Source organism: Tupaia chinensis, unplaced genomic scaffold, assembly GCF_000334495.1.
Source record: "Tupaia chinensis unplaced genomic scaffold, TupChi_1.0 Scaffold000161_1, whole genome shotgun sequence".
Classification (NCBI taxonomy): domain Eukaryota; kingdom Metazoa; phylum Chordata; class Mammalia; order Scandentia; family Tupaiidae; genus Tupaia; species Tupaia belangeri.
In genome coordinates, this window is record NW_006159632.1 from 4,765,191 (window position 1) to 4,784,512 (window position 19,322).

Consider the following 19,322-nt stretch of genomic DNA (forward strand, 5'->3'; position numbering starts at 1 on the left):
TTCCCCATTCAGGCAGGGCGCATGTCTACACTGGGAAGTAACTTGGTCTAATTGAAATTCCGAAGGGAAGGCCAGAGGCCTGTTCCCTCGGTTTCAGAAGCTGGGACTCAGCGGTGGGGACAGAGCATGCAGTTGGGAAGTCAGCGCTGCCATCGGGCGTTCTGCAAGGACTGGGGCTGAGACACTGTATCATGGGCTCGTCTCACACCCTCCGTGTTCCCCAGAGCCGGGTCTGTGACCATGCGTGTGCAGCTTAGTCCCCTTCCTAGGGTTATTTCCTGCCCGTGTAGCTCTCAGACTTAAGCTCGTACCTTTGCCAGCCATGTTCGTTCCATGCTGGACGTCTGCACACCTGACAGGAGAACACGGGCCTGAGCTCCGGCCTCCCTGCTGCCCCGGGGTCCTCGCTTCACTATCCCCAGTGCGTGCAAGCACAGATGTGTCCCTGTGCAGCACCGAGGCTGGTCCCCAGTGTGGAGGACGGAGCGGGATCTGCACGCCATGGACGGCCTCCATTTCAGGAGTTCACCCTGCTAGGCCCCCTCTGCACCTTCCCCACCCTGGGGAGGTGAGTGTGGGGCGTGGGTGTCTACAGAGGAGCAGCAGCCTGGGAGAGCCCGGCTTGGTGCAGACGCCATGTGTTCGCCATGAAGTCGGCAAGTGCCCTGGGCACAGACTAGGCGGGGGCAAGGGTGTAGAGCAGAGGCCCCTGGCGGTGCCTCATAGGGGTGTGTGGGTGTGCTGAGGCATCGCCACATAGTCCCTGCCTGTCCTCCTTCTTGGGACAGGCCTTCAGTGGGCTGAGCCCTGAGTGCCTTCCCCATCACCTGAGGAGGTCCTGCACGGAGAAGGCCAGGTCCCCCTGTGATCAGTGGGTGCCAGGCACGCCATGGGGGGCTCTGGTGTTGCTCCTGTCTCTGTTACTGTGGAGGCTGAGTTGGGGTGCAGTGAGCTGTGTCCGAAGCTGCAGGGAGAAGTCCCTTGGGTAGAATCCTGAGGGTGGAGGGCAGATCACCCACTCTGGGGCGAAGAGCACCCCCGGGGTGGGAAGGACAGAATTTACCTGCAGTACTTTCTGTGTGGAGATAAGTCACCTAGGCTTTCTAGGGGTGGGTGGGGAGAGATACAGGTACAGTAATCTTAGAATCAGTTTCTTTCTTTTTTTTTTTTTTTTTTTGAGAGGTTTTCTCCTATAGAACGCGTGCGCTCACCAGACAGACAGAGACAGAGAGACAGAGAGCGAGAAATCATCCCCCAGGGGGGATGGCCATGCCACAATCCCTTCTCCATTCTCCTCTCGGGATCTTGGGCATGCACGCACACGCGTCCGGCGTGAGTTTAAGTCACCAGGTCTGGGACTTGAACCGCGGTCGAATACATGGGAGTTCAGTGACATAGCCATTACGCTAACTGCTGGTTCCATAATCAGTCTCAATTAAAAAAATACATCTTACTCTATTTTCAGTCTGCATCATCCAGTGTGTCCCAGAAAATGTGTTCCCTAATAGAAGCTGGGCATGGACACATCCTTAAGTTCAGGAAAGCAGCTGGGTGGGTCGGGGAAGGCCGAGGGTGCGGGGGAGGACAGCTGGGACGGCCAGTTCAGGTCAGAGAGCAGACCGCTGGCTCCAAGGTCAGATCCACCGTCGGAGGGCTCTGTGAGTCCTGCCTGCTCGGTGAGGGCGGAGGTTCTCTGTCCTCAGTCCTCGTTGGACGTGGGACCATCAGGTTAGCATCTTGCTCTGATTCTGCCAGCCGGGCCTTCAGCTCTCCCGCGGCCTGTGGGGAGGGGAGACGGGTGGCGGTGACGGGCGGAGCCTGGTCTGGCGTTCTCCCCACAGGTTTCCCTTTAGTCCTCGCAGTACTAGATTCTCCCGTAGGTGAGGACACTGAGGCTACTCACTGGCACGGCCGGGACATGCGTGCCTGGTTCTGCTGCGTGTGCCAAGTTCTGGTGTTTCTGCTCAGTTCCTGCCCTGATTGAGACCCGCCTTGGCCTCGTGGGCATTTGCTAAGTGTTCTCTGGCAGGGAAGGGCGTGCCAGGGCGCCAGCCAGCACCCTGGAAGGTGAGGGTGAGGCCCCGTGGTCAGCACGTTCTCTGCAGGCGGTGAAACATCGGTGCGATTAGAGCCAGGCATGGGGGGTTTCCTAAATTTTGGTTCCCTCATGGCCCTGGGTGGATGTTTGCGTGGGGCATGTCTAGGTTTGGATCTGATTTATTTTTAATTTTTATTTCAGGATATAACTTGGCAAGATGAGCACTCTGCCCCTTTCTCCTGGGAAACAAGGGTAAGTGGTTAAATTTAGAAGCATTTGTCCTTTCAGGAAGAATGGCGTCTGTGTTTTTCTTGCAGCATCTGATGGACTGAGATTGCAGTGGCGCCCACTGCCCAGTGGAGACGGGGGCGTGGACAGGAGTTCGGAAGCTGCTGCTGGTGATGAGATTCGGAGCAGTGGTCAGGATGTCAGCCAGGGCCTTGCAGCACCCCACAGCGCCCCGTGACTAGGGCTCCCAGCAGCCTGCTGATGGGGTCACCCTGCTAGGCCCCCTCTGCACCCTGGCAAGACGCGCGCCATGTGCCACCCTGAGCAGGTGCTGAGTGGCGAGCCGGCCGGTGCACGAGTGCTCACGTCGGCTGGCGCGTCCGGGGCGCGGTGCTGACTCCTCCCAGTCACCCTCGTCGCCTCACCACCACTGCCGGCGCTGCTGAGGTGCATCACGCCTAATGGGCTTTACCATTTCCCGCATCTCCCGAGTCTCCCCAGGTGCATTAGAGGAGCGCAGTGACTGAGAGGGGGGTCTCTAACCTGAAAGGAAGTGGAAGACCAGGATGTTCTGAGTCCCGGTACACTCGGGGCCCTGTGTGGAGGGTTCTCTCCACGGTGGGGGGTGCAGTGGGGGGCCTGGGCTAGGGCTCAGACTGCAGTGGTCCGATCAGCATCTTTGAGCTGAACCTCGAAGGGGCTTGATCCCTGGCTTTCACCTGTCCCACAGTTGTTGGTTCAAGCCCATGCCCAGCTGCCGTGGATGTCCACAAGCCTGTGAGGAGTCGGGCAGGGTGGGGTGAGCAGTGGAGAGCCCACAGGGACCCTGATGCCCTCACACAGGGGCTGGGTCTTACGTGAACCGTGTGATGGGTTCAGCTGGGCAGGGCGTTGCCGGGCTCTGTGCCTCAGACAGAATTTGGTAGCAGTCGCTGATGCCTGGTGAAGCGAGCTGGCCTCAGGACAGGGAGGCAGGTGCCAGCTGAGGCCGTTGGTACCCCATGTGAGAAGTGGCTTGGGGGAACCCACGTATTCATTCGGATGAAGGTGCATGGAGAAGCGGCAGTCTGTCTGCCTTCGGGACATCCCCGCAGGGGCTCCTGAGCACCCTGAAGATGAAGATGCAGGCCGTGTCTGCTGGGTGTCCCGTCCCTTAAGTCCGCTGCTGACTGTAACTGACCAGGGTCTGTGCAGAGCCCAGAGTCTGGGCAGTGGTCCAGGGGCAACTGCGTTCTGCTTGGGGAGAGCACTTCGGGTCGAGGAGCAGCCTGGAGTTACGGCAGCTCGGAAGTCCCAGGACGGGTCCCGCATCTCCTGACACTGCAGTGGAGGCTCTAGTGGGCGGGAAGCCCATCATTCCACTGGTGTTCAGTTGGGTCTCCCATGCTCCCTTGTCAGAGCTCCCCAAATGAGACGCGCTAATGCCACAGACGGCTCTAGCCACAGTCACCAGTACTCTGCCCTGGGCATAGACAGCTTGGGTGTGGTGCCCGGGGGCTGGGCAGGCTATCCCGAGCTGGGCTCTTTGATGATGGTGAAGGAAGGGCAAGACCGTTTCAGTGTTGTAGGACCTAAGCCGTCAAGTGCCCCACGAGAGCACTTGTCCTTGTTACGGGTTCCAAGTCGGCTCTTGTGGAACGGGACAGTTCATCTGTCATAACTTGGCAGTGACATTCTAGGACAAACGTCGAGCAGTTCCTGGAGCCACTGCTGACACAGGCACGGCCTCAGCCCGTGGAAAGCGTGGAAAGCAGATCCCGGAGCTAGCCTGAGGGCACAGAGGGATGGCTAGCCCCTGGTGGCAGCACATTGATGCTGGCTGTCCACAGGTGCCAGGCAGGTGTCCGGCATCGGTGTGGGTGGAGATGTGTGTTGCCACTTTACCACGCGGTCACAAGTGAGGTCGTGCGAGGCTCCGGGGCGTGTTCTAGTGCCCGTCCTCTCTGGTGCTCGGTGAGAGCCCCAGTGTATCCAATAGACAGGTGGGCTTCCTCTTTCCGGTCTTTCTCCCCAGGGAAGAGTTCCTACCGTCAGTGTCAGAGCTGCTACAGGCGACATAAAGGGGATCCCAGATGGGAGGGATCTGTCCTTCCTTCCGTCTCTTAGCCCATGCTGAGTTTTGGAAGCCCCCTTCTCTGGCCTCCTTTGCCTGAGCCCCACCCACGTGCTCCCTGCATGCTCTGCCTCCCTGCCTTTGGGGATTTGCCACACTCAGTCAAGACTTAGGGACTCACAAGGCCCTTGTGGAGAGCCACAGATGGAAGAGGACCCTAGTGAGGCCGGGCCCTCCCCTTCTCCGGCCTCCTTTGCCTGAGCCCCACGTGCTCCCTGCATGCTCTGCCTCCCTGCCTTTGGGGATTTGCCACACTCAGTCAAGACTTAGGGACTCACAAGGCCCTTGTGGAGAGCCACAGATGGAAGAGGGCCCTAGTGAGGCCGGGCCCTGGATCTCCGAGGTCAGGGCTGGGGCTCAGCTGTCCCTCTGCCATCCTCACTCTCTGAGGTGTGTTCACGCATAACAGACACCCCACTCTCAGTGACCTAAGCAGCGTGGTGTGCACTTGGTCTGCAGTGCGTGTTCTGGGGCTCAGCATAAGGGCGGTTCTGTGGCCTTGCCCTGGATCACTCAGGTGTCATCCAACAGCCCAGTGGGAACTAGGTGCTTTAGAGAACTCGCACAGGACGGCAGTCGGTGTTGGTCTTCCGCGAGCCACCTGGGCTTCTGCACATGCTGTGGGGGGTCTGGGAGGGTGGGGGCTGGAGGCAGGAACTCGCGTGGATTCACTTCTGCTTTGTCCTGCTCATCAGTCAAGGCACAAGCCAGGCCCACGCATGGTGCGAGGAAAGAGATCACACCTCTCGACAGGAGTTGTGGAGAATTTGAAATCCGTTTTCAATTTAAGATTCCATACTCAGAGAGCTATGCCTTTTCACTCTATTTTATTTTATTTTTTTTTTGGTTTGTTTTTGGAGAGAGATTTTTACTATAGGGCACATGTACTTGCCAGAGAGACAGAGATAGAAAGTGAAAACTCGCCAGCCCCCCGGGGGAATGGCCACACGGTAGTCCCTTCTCCTCTGTTCTCTTGGGATCTTGGGCACGCACGTGCACACGCCCGGCGTTGTTCATTAAGCTGCTAGGTCTAGGACACGAACCGTGGTTGATTACGTGGGAGTCCAACGACGTAACCGTCACGCCTTCTGCTGGTTCCATCTCACTCTGTTGTTACTCCTAGGCCATTCTTTCCATTTTCAATTCGTCACCCATTGACTTTTTGAATTTTTGTTATTTATTCATTTAAGGTTTTTGCCATAGGGCATTTGTACTCACTGAAGAGAGAGGGAGAGAGACAGAGAGAGGGAAAGGGAGAAATCATGCCCTGGGGGGAATGGCCACACTGATCCCTTCTCGCCTTGGGGATTTGGGCACCACACACGTGCCTGGTAGGATTTTCAAGGCGCCAGGTCTAGAACTCAAACCACAGTCGGCCATGTGGCAGTCCAGCGCCTTTACCTACACACCGCCTGCTGGCCCCTGGTTGTGATTTCGGTTGTGGTAAAATATAACGTGAAACTGTCCATCTTACTCATTTTTCAGATTGCTGGAGGGCTTACACACTTGCCAGAAAGAGAAGAGGAGGAAGCACCCTGTGCGGTGTGGGCGTGCGGGTCCCTTTCCTGCGTTGCCCCATCCCGTCAGGGTTCGGGGCTAGTACGGGCTCCTGGCGTGTTTCCAGGCTGCGGCTGCCATGTGGGATCTGGTCCCTGACACTGCTTAGCCCCTTGCGGTGGAGCCGCCCGTCAGCCTGTGGAATGTGCAGGCTTGGCTCGATGTGGTTCCCGGTGCTGCGCAGATTCGCCACTGCCCCTCAGAGCCCCTCATGTGTGAGACACTGTCCCCACGCAGCGCTGGCTCCATATCACCCTCCCTGAGGCTCTGGCAGCCCATCACTGTCCCTGTGGTCCCATCATTGTTTTCATTCGGTGGACGTTCACTGTGCACCCACTGCGTGTCAGAAGTGCAGCAGGCCTGGAGCTGAGTAGCTCTTCTGCGGCCAGCTGTGAGCGGGCAGCTGTCCTTGGTGGAAGATCTCTCAGAGAAAGGCCGGCCAGAATCATGCCTCCGGCATTTCCCTGCCTGTTATTGCATATCTGAGCACCTGGAGGTCGGGCTCTTGGGCCTTCCTCCAGCGGGTCAGTTCGCAGACGCTTGCCGGGCCAGCAGTGTGCCTGGCTCTGCCCACTGCCCTGACTGCCCAGTCCGACAGGCAGGTCACCTGAGTCAAGGGTCACCTGACCCAGCTGGCGATGGTCCAGAGTAAACCCACGGAGTCCTGGCTTCTCTCGCGGTGGCCGTTCCTGCAGCCTGGCCTCCTTGTTCTTGGCCTGCCCAGGACCTTCCGCTTGCACACAGAGACCTGGTGCCGTGTGCGGGGCTGCGGCTGCTGCCCTGGTTAAACCCAGCCGTGGTCAGGAGACTGATGGCGTTGGCAGGTGCTACGTGGTCTCTGTTGCAGCTGTGAACCCGGCTTCTTGTTTTTTAAATTGTTGTTGCTGTTGTTTTTAGTTTTTGCTATAGGGAACTGGTGCTTGCCATAGGTAGATGGGGGTGGTTTGAAAGCATTCTGAGAGGGGATATCCATGCCATGCTGCAGTCCCTTCTCCTCCTCCTCCTGTAGGAATTTTGGGCAAGCATGCACATGCACCGGCCATGGGTCCATACTCGAACCACTCGGTCAGCCCTGTGGGATCCAGCCACCTTCACCACCATGCCACTGGCCGGCTCAAACCCAGCTCCTGTGAGCCCCGCTGGCCCCTCCGCCCTGTCTCTCAGAAGTTGCTTCCTCCTGAGGCTGGCGCTGTGGGGCCTCTTGCTCGGACTCCATCCGTCCTGGAAGGGAGGCTCAGAGGGAGGCCTGCCTGTCCCTGTGGGGGCATGGTTCATCTTCACTCAGCCGTCAGCCAGGCAGGCACTCTGGGGGAGAGTGTGCCGTGGGGATCCGACATCGCATTCCTCTCTCAGGCTACTGATGTTTGGAGAGGAAAAAACCCAGCACTGGAATGCCCCAGACAGGAAGGAGGCAGGGAGCCTGGAGGATGCCTGGCATTCCCCGAGGTCCGTGGAGTGTTTGGAGAAGGCCTGAGAGGCAGGTCAGACCGTGGCCCTGGGAGCACTGCCCCACTCCCAGCCTGCTCTCCTCCCCCTGGCTGTCTGGGCCCTCCTTCCTGCCCACACCCTTCCATAGCTAGATGTCCAGTGGCCTGTCTGGGGAGGGGCAGTGGGCTGGGGCGGGTTGGGTCCCCGATTCCTTGGTGTCAGGCCCTGCGGGGGCCAGTGCAGATCACCCGCTTAGGGGAGGCTGCAGCCCCTTCCTCAGGAGGAGGAATCCGTGCTCATGAGCAGAACACCTCCTCAGTGCTAGCCCCTGGGTAGGGCTGGCATGCTGAATCCTCACCCTCCAGAGGCTGGTGCCCTGTCCCTGCTGTAGGGCAGCACACTGGGCGTGGGCAGGGGTGGCTGGCAGCTGAGTGGGTGCAGAGTCTGCCTGTGTCTTGCAGGGTCCAGTGCCCACAGGGACAGGTGGGCCATTCGTCCCATCGGGGTCTCCCAGGCATGGTGAATCCCCTTGGTTCTGATCATGGCGCTGCTTGGCCCCTCCTCATGGCCCACCGCGAGTGTCTGAGAAGCCTCGTCCCTAGACCGTGCCCCACCCCTCAGCATAGCTGCTGCCCAGTTTGGGGCCCCATCTGCTGCCTCCTGCCCTCCTTCTGGGCTGTCCCGACCCCTCAGAGTCCCAAACTGACCGCTGACCCTGTGCCTCCCCCCACACTATCCCTCCATCCAGGTCTTTCCCGCTCTCCTGTGGCCTGGGTCTCTCCTGCTGCTCTGGCCTACAGCCCCTCAGCCCATAGGCTCTGCTCTCTCCTGCCCCAGCCGCCAGGTTCTTGCTAACCTCAGCGACTTTGCCCCATCGCCCACACCTGCAAAGGTCCATTTGTCCTCCAGACACAGTGCAACTCCACCCTCCATAGCTACCCGACGATGCCGAGTGGTCACCGCATACAGTCTGCGCCGAGCACCTTGGTGCGTGCCTTACCCTCCCAGCAGCCCATTTCCTAGACAGGAAAGTGGGGCATGAAGTGAGGTGTGAGCCGGCAGCCTTGACGCCTGCTGTGTCCCCCAGAGAGCCGCCCACCCCACGTGACATGGCCCAGAGCCCGAGAGATGCAGGCACAGCAGCGTCCCATGAGTTCTCTGCTGGCATGTCTTTGTCCTGGGAGACAACTGGCCCCAGGTGACAGGGACGGTGACTTGCCTTGTAACCTCAACGCCCCTGGCCTGGTGCTCCCCTGCTGAATTGTCCCGGGAGGGTGGCTGTGGGTCTGACCTGCTTTGGCTGCCCTGTCTCTTCAGGTTCCTGGGGCTCCCCACTGGGCCTGGCCTGGTGAACCTCCAGAGCAGGTTTTTAGTCCCTGGTGTGTGCGGGAGCCTTGGCATTGGGGCGGCTGGACCACCAGGCCAGATCACGCTGCCTCTGCAGGGCAGCCCTCCCGTAACCTTGAGGTTCTAGAAGGTGTGCCTCCTCTTCTCTGTCCTTGGGGAGGTGGGGAGATGCTATGCCCTGCTCCAGTAGGCCCGCATCTCCTGACAGCATTCTAGAGCCTGTCCTGACAGTTGAGCTCTGCGTGCGGCTGCCAAGCCCAATGGTTGGTTTTGGCGGAGGGCCCCCTTTGCGAGACATTCCGCATTCCTCTCCAGTGAGCGGGCCGCAAAAACAGACCCGGGCTCAGCTGTGGCCGATCTGTTTTTAGAAGGTTCCTGGCCAGCTGAGACCCAGTGCCCCACATGGGTGCTGACGCCCAGCCTGACCCTATGACCCATTCCCCCCGGTCCCCGCCAGGCTCTGCAGCTCCCGGGCGTGGAGCTGGGGCCAGCAGTCTGGTGCGGGGGCAGAGGCTCTCGAAGACGGGAGTGGCTCTGAGCCTAACCCGCCCCCCCCATGGCCTTTTTTCCCCTGAAGTAAGAAACTTGTGGGACCAGCAGTTGGCGTAATGGCTGTGTCACCGGACTCCCATGTAGTCGACTGAGGTTCGAGTTCCGGACCCGGTAGCTTAAACTCATGCTGGGCGTGTGTGCGTGTGTGCCCAAGAGCCCTAGAGGAGAATGGAGGAGAAGGGATTGTGGCATGGCCATCCCTCCTGGGGGGTAATTTCTTGCTTTCTGTCTCTGTGTCTCTCTCTGTCTTTCTGGCAAGCGCATGTGCCCTATAGCAAAACCCTCTCCAAAAAGAAAGAAAGAAAGAGAGAGAGAGAGGAACCACAGGCCTAGACTAGTCAATCTGAGAAGATTCAATATTCTCATCTCCAACTGCAAAGAGACCACTTCCCAAACATTGCATAATTCCTATAGATACATTATTCTATGCATTTGTTTGCCCAAACTGCTTTTCACTGAAGCACACATTTTTTTCATTAATAGTGTTTGGTAACTTGGAGAGAATGAAGACTGTCTTTATAATCTACTCTAGAGATAAGGACTCGTAAAAAGGCACCTGAGGACCAGCAACTGAAGCCTGCAGCTGAGACACCATGCTTCACAGTCTGGGACTACATGGAAGGTCCAAGTTCCATTCCTGGTCCAACCTAAAGGCTGAACACAGTGGTGTATACCTGTAATCCCAGCCATGGGGGAGGCTGAGGCAGGAAGATCTTATGCTTGGGGCTGGCCTGGGCAACACAGAGAGACCCCCTATTTGAAAGTACCAGACCTGGTAGCTTATACCTGTAGTCCCAGCTATTCAGAGGCTGAGGCAGGAGGCTCCCAACACAGTGAGACACCACTTTAAAAAACAACAAAATGCACCTGAGAAGAAAATGACATCAAATCTTACCTTGAGGGGTCTACAAATTTGTAAATAGATCCATGTGGTGCATAGGCACTTGGGTAAGAGGTGGCCAGGAAATATAGCTCTCCTAAGGAAACAGGAAGAGGTGGGCAACAAAAAGACATCAGGCAGGCCAGACGCATAGAACAATCAAAATGAGGGCATGGACCTAAAACACAGTGAATCCCATAAGTGGGACCCCAAAATCCAGCGTGGCAGCCAGGCTGTCAGGGTACTGTGAGCTCCCTGGCAAGAAAGTCCCATTTTTGAACCCCTAAATACCAGCTCAAAGTGTGGCCTAGCAGATGTGATTTTATGAGTGTGTGTGTTAAACAAAACAGGCTTACTATCTTTTTGCCCTTGGAAACTTTAATAAATCTCTATCTTTCTCTCTACTGATAGACATTTTCTGTGAAACCTTGGGAACAGGCAGTCTACAGGCCGAGGACCATTTGTTAATCGCTTTATTTTGCCCTTGTTGAAGTCCTTTTGTTTCCTCTCAGCCCCTTTCTGTCATTTTCCTCCCTCATTCAGTTCTTGGGATCATTTCCCTGCGACCTTCCCACTCTTCAGCCTCTCTTCTCTGTCTTCTCCACACCCCACAGAATCCCCTGTACTCACTGTCTCCTCTATTTCTTTCAGAAAGACCCTGGCTCTTTCCCATTTCTTTCTAATGAACTCCAGAAAACGCTCCTAATGGCATCTTGCTTTATATTAGGTTGTCAGAAAAGTCATGACACATTTTTCTGTTTTTCTACACAAAAATGTATCATGGCTTTTCTGATGACCCAATAGTTATCTGCAAGGCACAGTGTAATATACACAGGGTTATGAGCCCCAACTTGACAGATAGATAAATCTGATAACACTTTTATCAGATGTAGCTATGTTGTCTTGGGTGAGCATTTAACCTGTATAACTCTTAAGAAATGTATTCATTTGTGAAATGGGGATCTTAATGCCTCCAGTGATTGTTAGATATTCAGTTAGGAAGTACTCAATAATCAGTAGTTACTAGTTTGTTTGTTTGTGTGTTTGTTTTAGAGATATTTTTACTATAGGGTAGGTGCACTCAAAGAGACAAAGAGACAGAGAGTGAAAAGTCAACCCCGCTCTCCTGAGGGAAGATAGCTATACTACAGTGCCTTCTCCTCCATTCTCCTCTCAAGATTTTGGGTATGCATACACACGCACCAGGCATGAGTTTTAAGCCACTGGGTTTGGGACTAGAATCGCAGTCGACTATGTGGGAGTCCAGCAACGTAACCATTGTGCCATCTGCTGATCTCCAGTAGTTACTATTGATAATACATTCTTGTCTCTCTGTTCCTTGGTGCTATGTCCTAAACAACTTTGTGAAACTGGCACAATGTTTATGCAATGGCAATAAATTAAATTCACTTGCTGCTGTGTGCCTTGGGTTGAGTACACCTGTTGTATTCATGACTCAATTTTAAGAAAGGAAATATCTGTGAAGTTGCAAATCTGAAAAGAGCTTTTTTAAAAACAATTATTTTATTTTAACTTTATTTTTAATTTGACCAGAGAGAGAGAGAGTGAAAGAAAGAGAGAAAGTGAGAAAGCAAGTCACCAGGTCCAGGATTCAAACCAAGGTCAGCCACGTAGAGGCTCTCGAAGACGGGAGTGGCTCTGAGCCTAACCCGCCCCCCCCACCTCCGGCTTCCTGCCCGGAGGCAGCGCCGACGGCTGCGGGGGGGGGGCGAGCGCCGACGGCTGAGGGAGCTGGCTCCCCTCGGCGGCCTTCACGCGGCTTGCTCCTGCAGGGCCCTGGCCCTGTGGTGCCTGTGCAGTGGGAGAGGCTGGTGTGCTCCATTCCCAAGAGCCCGGCCCTTTTCTGCACCCGAGAAAATGGCCTTTTTTCCCCTGAAGTAAGAAACTTGTGGGACCAGCAGTTGGCGTAATGGCTGTGTCACCGGACTCCCATGTAGTCGACTGAGGTTCGAGTTCCGGAACCGGTGGCTTAAACTCCTGCTGGGCGTGTGTGCGTGTGTGCCCAAGATCCCTAGAGGAGAATGGAGGAGAAGGGATTGTGGCATGGCCATCCCTCCTGGGGGGTAATTTCTTGCTTTCTGTCTCTGTGTCTCTCTCTGTCTTTCTGGCAAGCGCATGTGCCCTATAGCAAAACCCTCTCCAAAAAGAAAGAAAGAAGAAACTTGTGCCTGGACCTCCACTGTCTGCTGTCTGCCCTGCACTCCCGGCCGCTGGCTGCTCTAGGCCTTTGGGCGTCTACCCTGCACTCTCCCGGCCGCTGGCTGCTCTAGGCCTTTGGGTGGACGGCGGTCCCACAGACAGGTGTATGCTCGGTTTCCAGGCAAGGCCTTCTCTTTAATAAAAAGGAGAACGACCACCCTCCCCGCCTCGAGGGGGGCCAAGCTGTGTGTGTCCTCGCAGTGCCTGCTCTGTGCTTGGGAAACTGATGCCTTGGGTTGCCCTGGACCCTGCATGCTGGGCTGTCTCCTGCCCCCTCACCTCCGTGAGCACAGCCTTGGGCATTGGCAGTTGCCGTAGATCCCTGCTGGGCCTGACTCCTCTCACCCTGACTCTGGTCCCCCGGGGTGTGGGTGTGGTTATGTGTCACCCCCACCTGGGACCTGCAGTGGGGTCTGTCCCTGGAGTAGCAGGGCTGCCCACAGCTGGGTGGAGTTGGGCTGTGACCTTTCCCAGGTGGCTCCAGGCCTCCCTGACCTCCTGCTCCTTGGAAGTCATGGCGCATTGGTAGTCGTGGACAAGTGCAAGGGAGGCCCAAGCACCTGGGCTCTTCTGACTCTGAGCAGGGGACACTGTGCCTTGCCGAGGTGACAGTGCAGCTGGAGAAGCTTTGTACGCTGTGCACAGCTCTGTAGAGACCCTGGGACAGAGCATCGACTGCCTGGACCCCCAGCAGGAGGGGAGGCGCTGGCTGAGAGTGGGGCACCAGGCCGAGGTGCTGGTGGGAGCTGCTTGTCCGCTTGGCTGGCCTGGCAGGAGACCGCACAGTGCTCCTGGGATCTCATCCGTTGGCCCAAGAATGTCACTAGGCTGCCAGATCAGGGAGAGAGGACAGACAGGGAACGGTGGGAGGGGCGGCACTGGGGGTCCCGCTGCTCAGAGACACATGCTCTGTGAGGACAGGCTAGAGAGCCAGGGGGGTGGGGAGAGGTGGGCCAAGGAGAGCGCGGCAGGAGGGCAGATGCCAGGGTGGCTGATTGGTGGTAGGTGAGGGGTCTGAGATGCCCAGATGGGGTGGGGTGGGGATCTGCCATTTCCTGAGGGGAAGGGGAACTGGCGTTGGATTGGGCTGTGTGAGATGCTCTTGAGCTCTGGCAGGGCCCTGGGACCGGGGGTGTGCGGTGGTGCAGCAGCCAGGGCCGGCCCGCAGACAGGAGGCTTGGCAGCTGGGCTGAGCCCAGGCTGGCTGCAGCTCTGAGCATGGGAGTGAGGAGCCATAGGCGTAGCGCAGGGTCTTCTTGCAGATGGTGCTGGGTCAGAGCTCGGTTTGCCGGTCACACACCACACCACATCCGTGCCTGGCCCACCTTGTCATGCCCACAAAGATGCGCAGTTAAAGTAGGTGAGAAATGAGACAATGAAAAGGAAGAGGAAGGCAAACGGCTGCAGTGGAAGCAGCTGCCTCCCATGGCCATGGCGAATCCCGGAGCGCGAGGTCGCAGTCCTGTCCTCCCCGAGCGGTTGCTACAGGGAGGGCAGCACCACCACTGCAGTACCCGGGAGGGGTGACGAGTGGGGTGCCCGCCAGCTGCATTCCGAGCGGAGGGTCCTCCACCTGGCCCTGCAGGAGTTTTTGTTAAAGTTCTTGGAAGTTTTAGAGCCAAGAAATTGGATCTATACAGGAAAAGACGATCCTTTCCTGTGGCCGGGGAGATGGGGAGGCGCGGCGAGGCTGCCCCACGGGACAGGTCCCCGCCTCACCAGAGACCTTCCTGAGGGGCTGGGCACGCACAGGCCATGCTGGGCTGGCAGGAGCTGGGGGGACCGCAGCATCAAGCCCCTGTTGGTGTGTCTCTGTCTCTTTCTCATGGAAGAAAAAATAAAACTTAAAAGAAAAATCCTTTCCTCCCCTTCTCCTGCCTGTCCCACCCCTACAGGTTTGTATTTAGAAATTCTAGATAATAGAATTATTAAGAAATGGGAAGAGCCCTGGAACCAGCACAGTGACCCACGAGGACCTTTTTGTTTGTTTTTATTTTGCTAGAGGGCACATGTGGTCTTTGGGGAGAGAGCACCTCATGCGGGATGGCCAAGCCATAATCCCTTTTCCTCCACTTCTTTTGGAAAGAACATGTGCTTGGCGCATCTTTCAGGCCGCCAGGTCTGGGACTTGAACTGCACAGTTGGTCCTGTGGGATCCAGCTGCCTTCGCTACCACGTCACAGGCTTGCTCCCCCATGGGGACTTTGTAAAGGAGATTACAGTCACATGTCACTTGTGAAGCTGAGAGCAACACACACACAGGACAGAGAGACAAACGTGGGGACTTGACGGTTGCGGTCACCTCTGTAGCCCCCAAGCCAGGGAGCTGCTCTGTCAGCACAGAGGGCACCACTGGAGTCTCCCATGCTCAGAAGTGGAGGGGCAGCCTGCCGGTCCACGCGGCCATTCTGTGGATGAACTCAGCTCAGGGCTGCTGAGTTCCTTCACAGCAGTGGCCCTGGGGCCACCTGGGAACCTGGCTGGCTTCTCTCCCCAGCATGCCTGGCCCATTGTCGCTTTCCACGTAGGCGAATGTTCTACCTTGCCTTCCAGAAGCTTCTAGCAAAGTTCCCACCGGAGAAACTGCTGATCCTCAAAAACCTAGGGTCTGACCAAGTGCCCAGTTCTAAGTGCCTTCCTTACACGACAATTTCAGATCAAAGCCACTCTGTCCTCTGAGCTCTGGGCTCCACTTCCCAACTATTCTTAGCAATTTGTTTATTTAAAGAAACCACCATCCCTGTGCTTCCTGTGTTCTGTTGTGGGATTTGGAAATATGCAGAGTATTCAGAATGCTTCACTCAGAAATAGTTCCCTGGAAATCAGATGAGATCATGGGCAGATGTGTAGAAGTCACGCTGTGTGTGTGTGTGTGTGTGTGTGTGTGTATGGAGCGGGAGGCTCTGCTGTTCCCATGTTGGCCATACCTGTGGTCACTGGCTTCGTCCATGCAGCGAGGCCTCGCCAGGGGTCCAGGCCTTGAAATCACTTGAACCAGGTTGAAATCCAGCTGCACCATCTCCTAGTGGACTGGTCATGGATTCCTGGCCATGGATTCCTGGCCATGTTAAAAGTAAGGTCTGGGCACACACCTGTGGGCCCAGCTGTTCAGGAGGTGGAGGCAGAAGGCGCACACGGAGCGAGACCCTATGTAAAATCTCCACTGTGCAGCTGGTGGTAGAGATAGGGGCAGCTCTCGGGAGGCAGTGTGATGGCTTACAACTAAAACCATCAACAAGACAAGTGCAAACCTTTCGTATTTTTAAAAAACTAACTAATTAATAATTATTATCATTTAAGTTTTCTATAAGGCCCATGCACTCACTAGAGAGAGACAGAGAGAGAGGGGAAGTGAGAAGGCAAGCCACTAGGTCTAGGATTCGAACCGTGGTCTGCCATGTGAGAGTTCAGTACCCTAACCACCATGTCACCTGCTGGCCCAAAACCTTTCGTATTGCGATATTTCTCTCTGGACTTCTGTCTGAAGAAGTTAACCTAGACTGGGAAGGCTGTGTGCATGATGGTGCTCGTGGCCGGCCTGGGTCGTGAGCGTGAAGGTAAGATGAGCAAATTGTCCGAAGAGAAGAAAATGGCACCAGGGCGGCCGCCGGGAGCTGCGGTGTCAGTGGAGAGAACGGTCAGGCGACGCCACGCACCACAGAGGTGCTGCTAGAAAGCAGGACCCCAGGTCTTTGCCTCACAGGGTACAGCTTTCCGAGACGTGCGTGTGGAGGGGGTCCACAGCCTCACATGTGTGACTACGGGTGTGATTTGATCTTTTCCTATTTGTCAAACTTTGTCACGTCGTTCTGTCACTGTTTATCTGAGGACAGTGAGGGGAGTGTGAGGGAGTGCTTGATGGGCAGAGAACGTTTCCAGGCCTGATTTGGCAGAGCTGGGCAGGCACCGTCCTCCAGCGCCCTCTGCCTGGAGGAGGGTCAGGTTCCGGTGGGGTGTCGGCCCAACACCTGGCCCCTCCTTTTCTGAGTGGACCATGGGGGGTGGCTCCTGGATGGAGAGCATTTTGTGGGCACTGGAATGTGGGCCATGGGCCTCACCCCATCCGGCCTGTGGGTATTTGTGCCGAGGGCCGACCCCTGCAGAGTGGTTTCTGCTCTGCACATCCCCCCTCACCTCCCAGCAAGGGCAGCCCTCCAGAAGGAGGACGAGCAGCTGAACAGAGAGCCTGAACCTCCTGGTGATCCAGGGGCCTCGGTGCTACTCGGAGCTCAGCATGTGACCGGTCTTGATGTGGAAGCCTCTGGCGCCATGCAGGTGCATGTGGTGGTCCCGAATAGCCACTCAGGACAGGCGAATATTCCAGCAGAGGGTCGGCACGGGCGCACAGGGAGGGAGCGCGTGCTGGTACATGGGCTCTAAGGCTGCTGTCTGTCCCTCTCCCGGCCCGCAGAGTCAAATGGAGTTCAGCATCTGCGCCTTGTCCATCCAGGATCCCGGCAACGGCACTGCAGCCAGTGAGCCCAGGCCGCTGTCCAAAGCTCCCCAGGGCCCGCAGGCTCTCAAGGCCTCCCAGGGCAGCAGGTCCTCCAGCCTGGATGCCCTGGGCCCTGCCCGAAAGGACGAGGAAGCATCTTTCTGGAAGATCAACGCCGAGCGGTCCCGGGGTGAGGGGTCCGAGGCCGAGTTCCAGTCGCTGACCCCTAGTCAGATCAAGTCCATGGAGAAAGGGGAGAAGGTCTTACCTGCCTGCTATCGGCCGGAGCCTGCCCCGAAGGACAGGGAGGCCAAGGTGGACAAGCCCAGCACCCTCCGCCAGGAGCAGCGCACCCTTCTCGGTGTGAGCCAGAGCGGGGAGCGTGAGAGACCCCAGCCCGCCCAGGCCTCCCCATGCAGCTCGCATGAGGCCGCCCCCTCCGAGCCCGCGAGGAAGCTGCTGTCCTTTGAGGACACACAGGGTGACGAGGACGACGCACTCTTCATGGAGCCCAAGCCTGCACAGGTGGGGCCCTTCTTCCGGGGTACTAGGGGGGCTACCGGGGGCCACAGGTGCTCACACTTTCCCCTTCTCTCCTCCTTCCCCTGCCCTCCTCCCCCTGCCCTCCTCCCAGGGCTTCTGAGGTCAGGAAGTCCAGTTAGCTCTGTCAATGGGGGCAGGTGAGGTCGGATGTGGGGCCCTGCAGGGCGAGTTCGGGGGGAAAGTTGTCAGCCAGGGGGTGGAGCCTAGTGAGGAAGGGACCCACAGGGGTCCTGAGGGGCATGAAGGAAGCTGGGGGGACCCCAGAGCCTACCAAGAGTTCAGCCGTATCAGGGGACTGTGGCATCAGGGAGGGGTTGGCTGCTGGTTCCTAAGCAGGGCAGGGTTGAGTGTCGGAGGACATCAAGAAAGGTGGTCCTTGCAGGGTGGAGGAGAAACAGTGGGTGAGGGGCGTGAGCAGCCCGGAGCTCCTGAGTGGTCTGGTTTCCTGGGGGAGCAGTGGTGACCCTGGTCTTTGCCGGTCTATCTGCATCGCTTAAGAATGAGACAGCGCAGAGAAGACAATGCTTGTCCCTGCCTTTAAATGGCACTGGCGTTACAGGATCACACAAAACCAAGCCGGGAAACAGGGCAGGCAGTACATCTCAGGGAGGCCTTTATGGAGGTGTCTCTGGTCAGCGAGGCAGCCCGATTACAGGATCACACAAAACTAAGCCGGGAAACAGGGCGGGCAGTACATCTCAGGGAGGCCTTCATGGAGGTGTCTCTGGTCAGCGAGGCAGCCCGTTTGCACACAGGCGTGACTGAGCCCGCATCGGGGGCGGCCTCTCCCTGCTCGCACCTGCCAGGCCATGGGCACAGCCTGTGTGTGTCTACCTGGAGCTGGCTCTGCTTGCACCCTCCAGGCTGCATGGCCGGGCCCAGCGGTGCTTCTGCCATGCAAGGTCTCTCTGAGCGATCGGGCACTTGCTGAGCTCTGGGGGGGCACTAGGTAGGGGGCAGTCCAGTCCACAGATGAGTCTGGCTGGAGGGTGGAGGCCAGGGTTGGCCCTGACGTGGGACCATAGAGGATGGGAGTGATGAGGTCAGCGTGTCAGTGCCAGTGACTGCAAGCTTGCCGTAGCTGCAGGGGCCTGGTAGGCCTTTGCCTTGGGAGCTGCCCGTATAGCCAGTGGCACGTGGTTTAGCAGTGGGTCTGGATTTGGGAGCCAGGGAAATACCTGTTGGGAAGGCAGGCAGGCGTTCTCGAGAGGCCTCATGGCGTCTGCCCCTCCATGTGGGCCGGCTGGTTTCCAGTGCCTGGTGGATGGAGAGCCCAGGACGCGGTTCTTCACGTGGGCATCATTGCCTTTTCTGGCCTTCAGGCTCCTGTCTGTCTTTCGAATTGTGGCAAAATATATGTAACATAGCTTTTGTCATCTTCATTTTTAATGTGCAGTTGAGCGGCATAACATTTGCGTTGCCCTTAACCATCGCCGCCATCCAGTTTCAGGCCCACTGAAACACTGTCCCCGTTAACTGCCAACTCCCCTCCCTTCCTCCCCCAGCCCCTGGCAACTCTGCTCTGCTTTCCGTGGAAACGTATGCACGTGTGCGTTTACATGTGTGCACCTGACCACTCTAGGTGCCTCGAATAAGTGGAGTTACGCAGCCTTTGTCTTTAAAGTGACTCTCATCTCACTCTGCACGACGTCTTCATCGAGGTTCTTCTATGTTGTGTCACGCGTCACACCCCCACCCTGTTTTAAGGCTGAGTAATAGTGCACTGTATGGACATAGCACATTTTGTCTACCCATTTGCCCACCTGTTGCCTATGGTGAATGAAGCTGCTCTGAATTTGCTGAGCATATGTCTCTTCAAGCCCCTGCTTTCAATTCTCTCGAGTATACACCCAGATGAGGAATTGCTAGATCCTATGGTAATTCTACTGTTAATTTTTTGACCAGTATCCACACTGTTTTCCATAGCAGCTGCACCATTTTCCATTCCCACCGACAGCAACTCAGGTGTTCCGGTTTCTCT

The 19,322-nt window shown here is 56.9% G+C and overlaps 1 protein-coding gene across 1 annotated transcript in view; it reads left to right on the forward strand.

Annotated features, from left to right (window-relative positions):
- The window catches only part of CUNH1orf198 (chromosome unknown C1orf198 homolog), a gene marked incomplete in the record, with an annotated part of 36,567 nt that overhangs the window by 12,798 nt on the left and 4,447 nt on the right, over window positions 1-19,322 (forward strand). Inside the window, 2 exon segments of the mRNA XM_014586822.2 lie at window positions 2,240-2,290; window positions 16,775-17,323. Of these exon segments, the coding sequence (XP_014442308.1) occupies window positions 2,240-2,290; window positions 16,775-17,323 (600 nt within the window).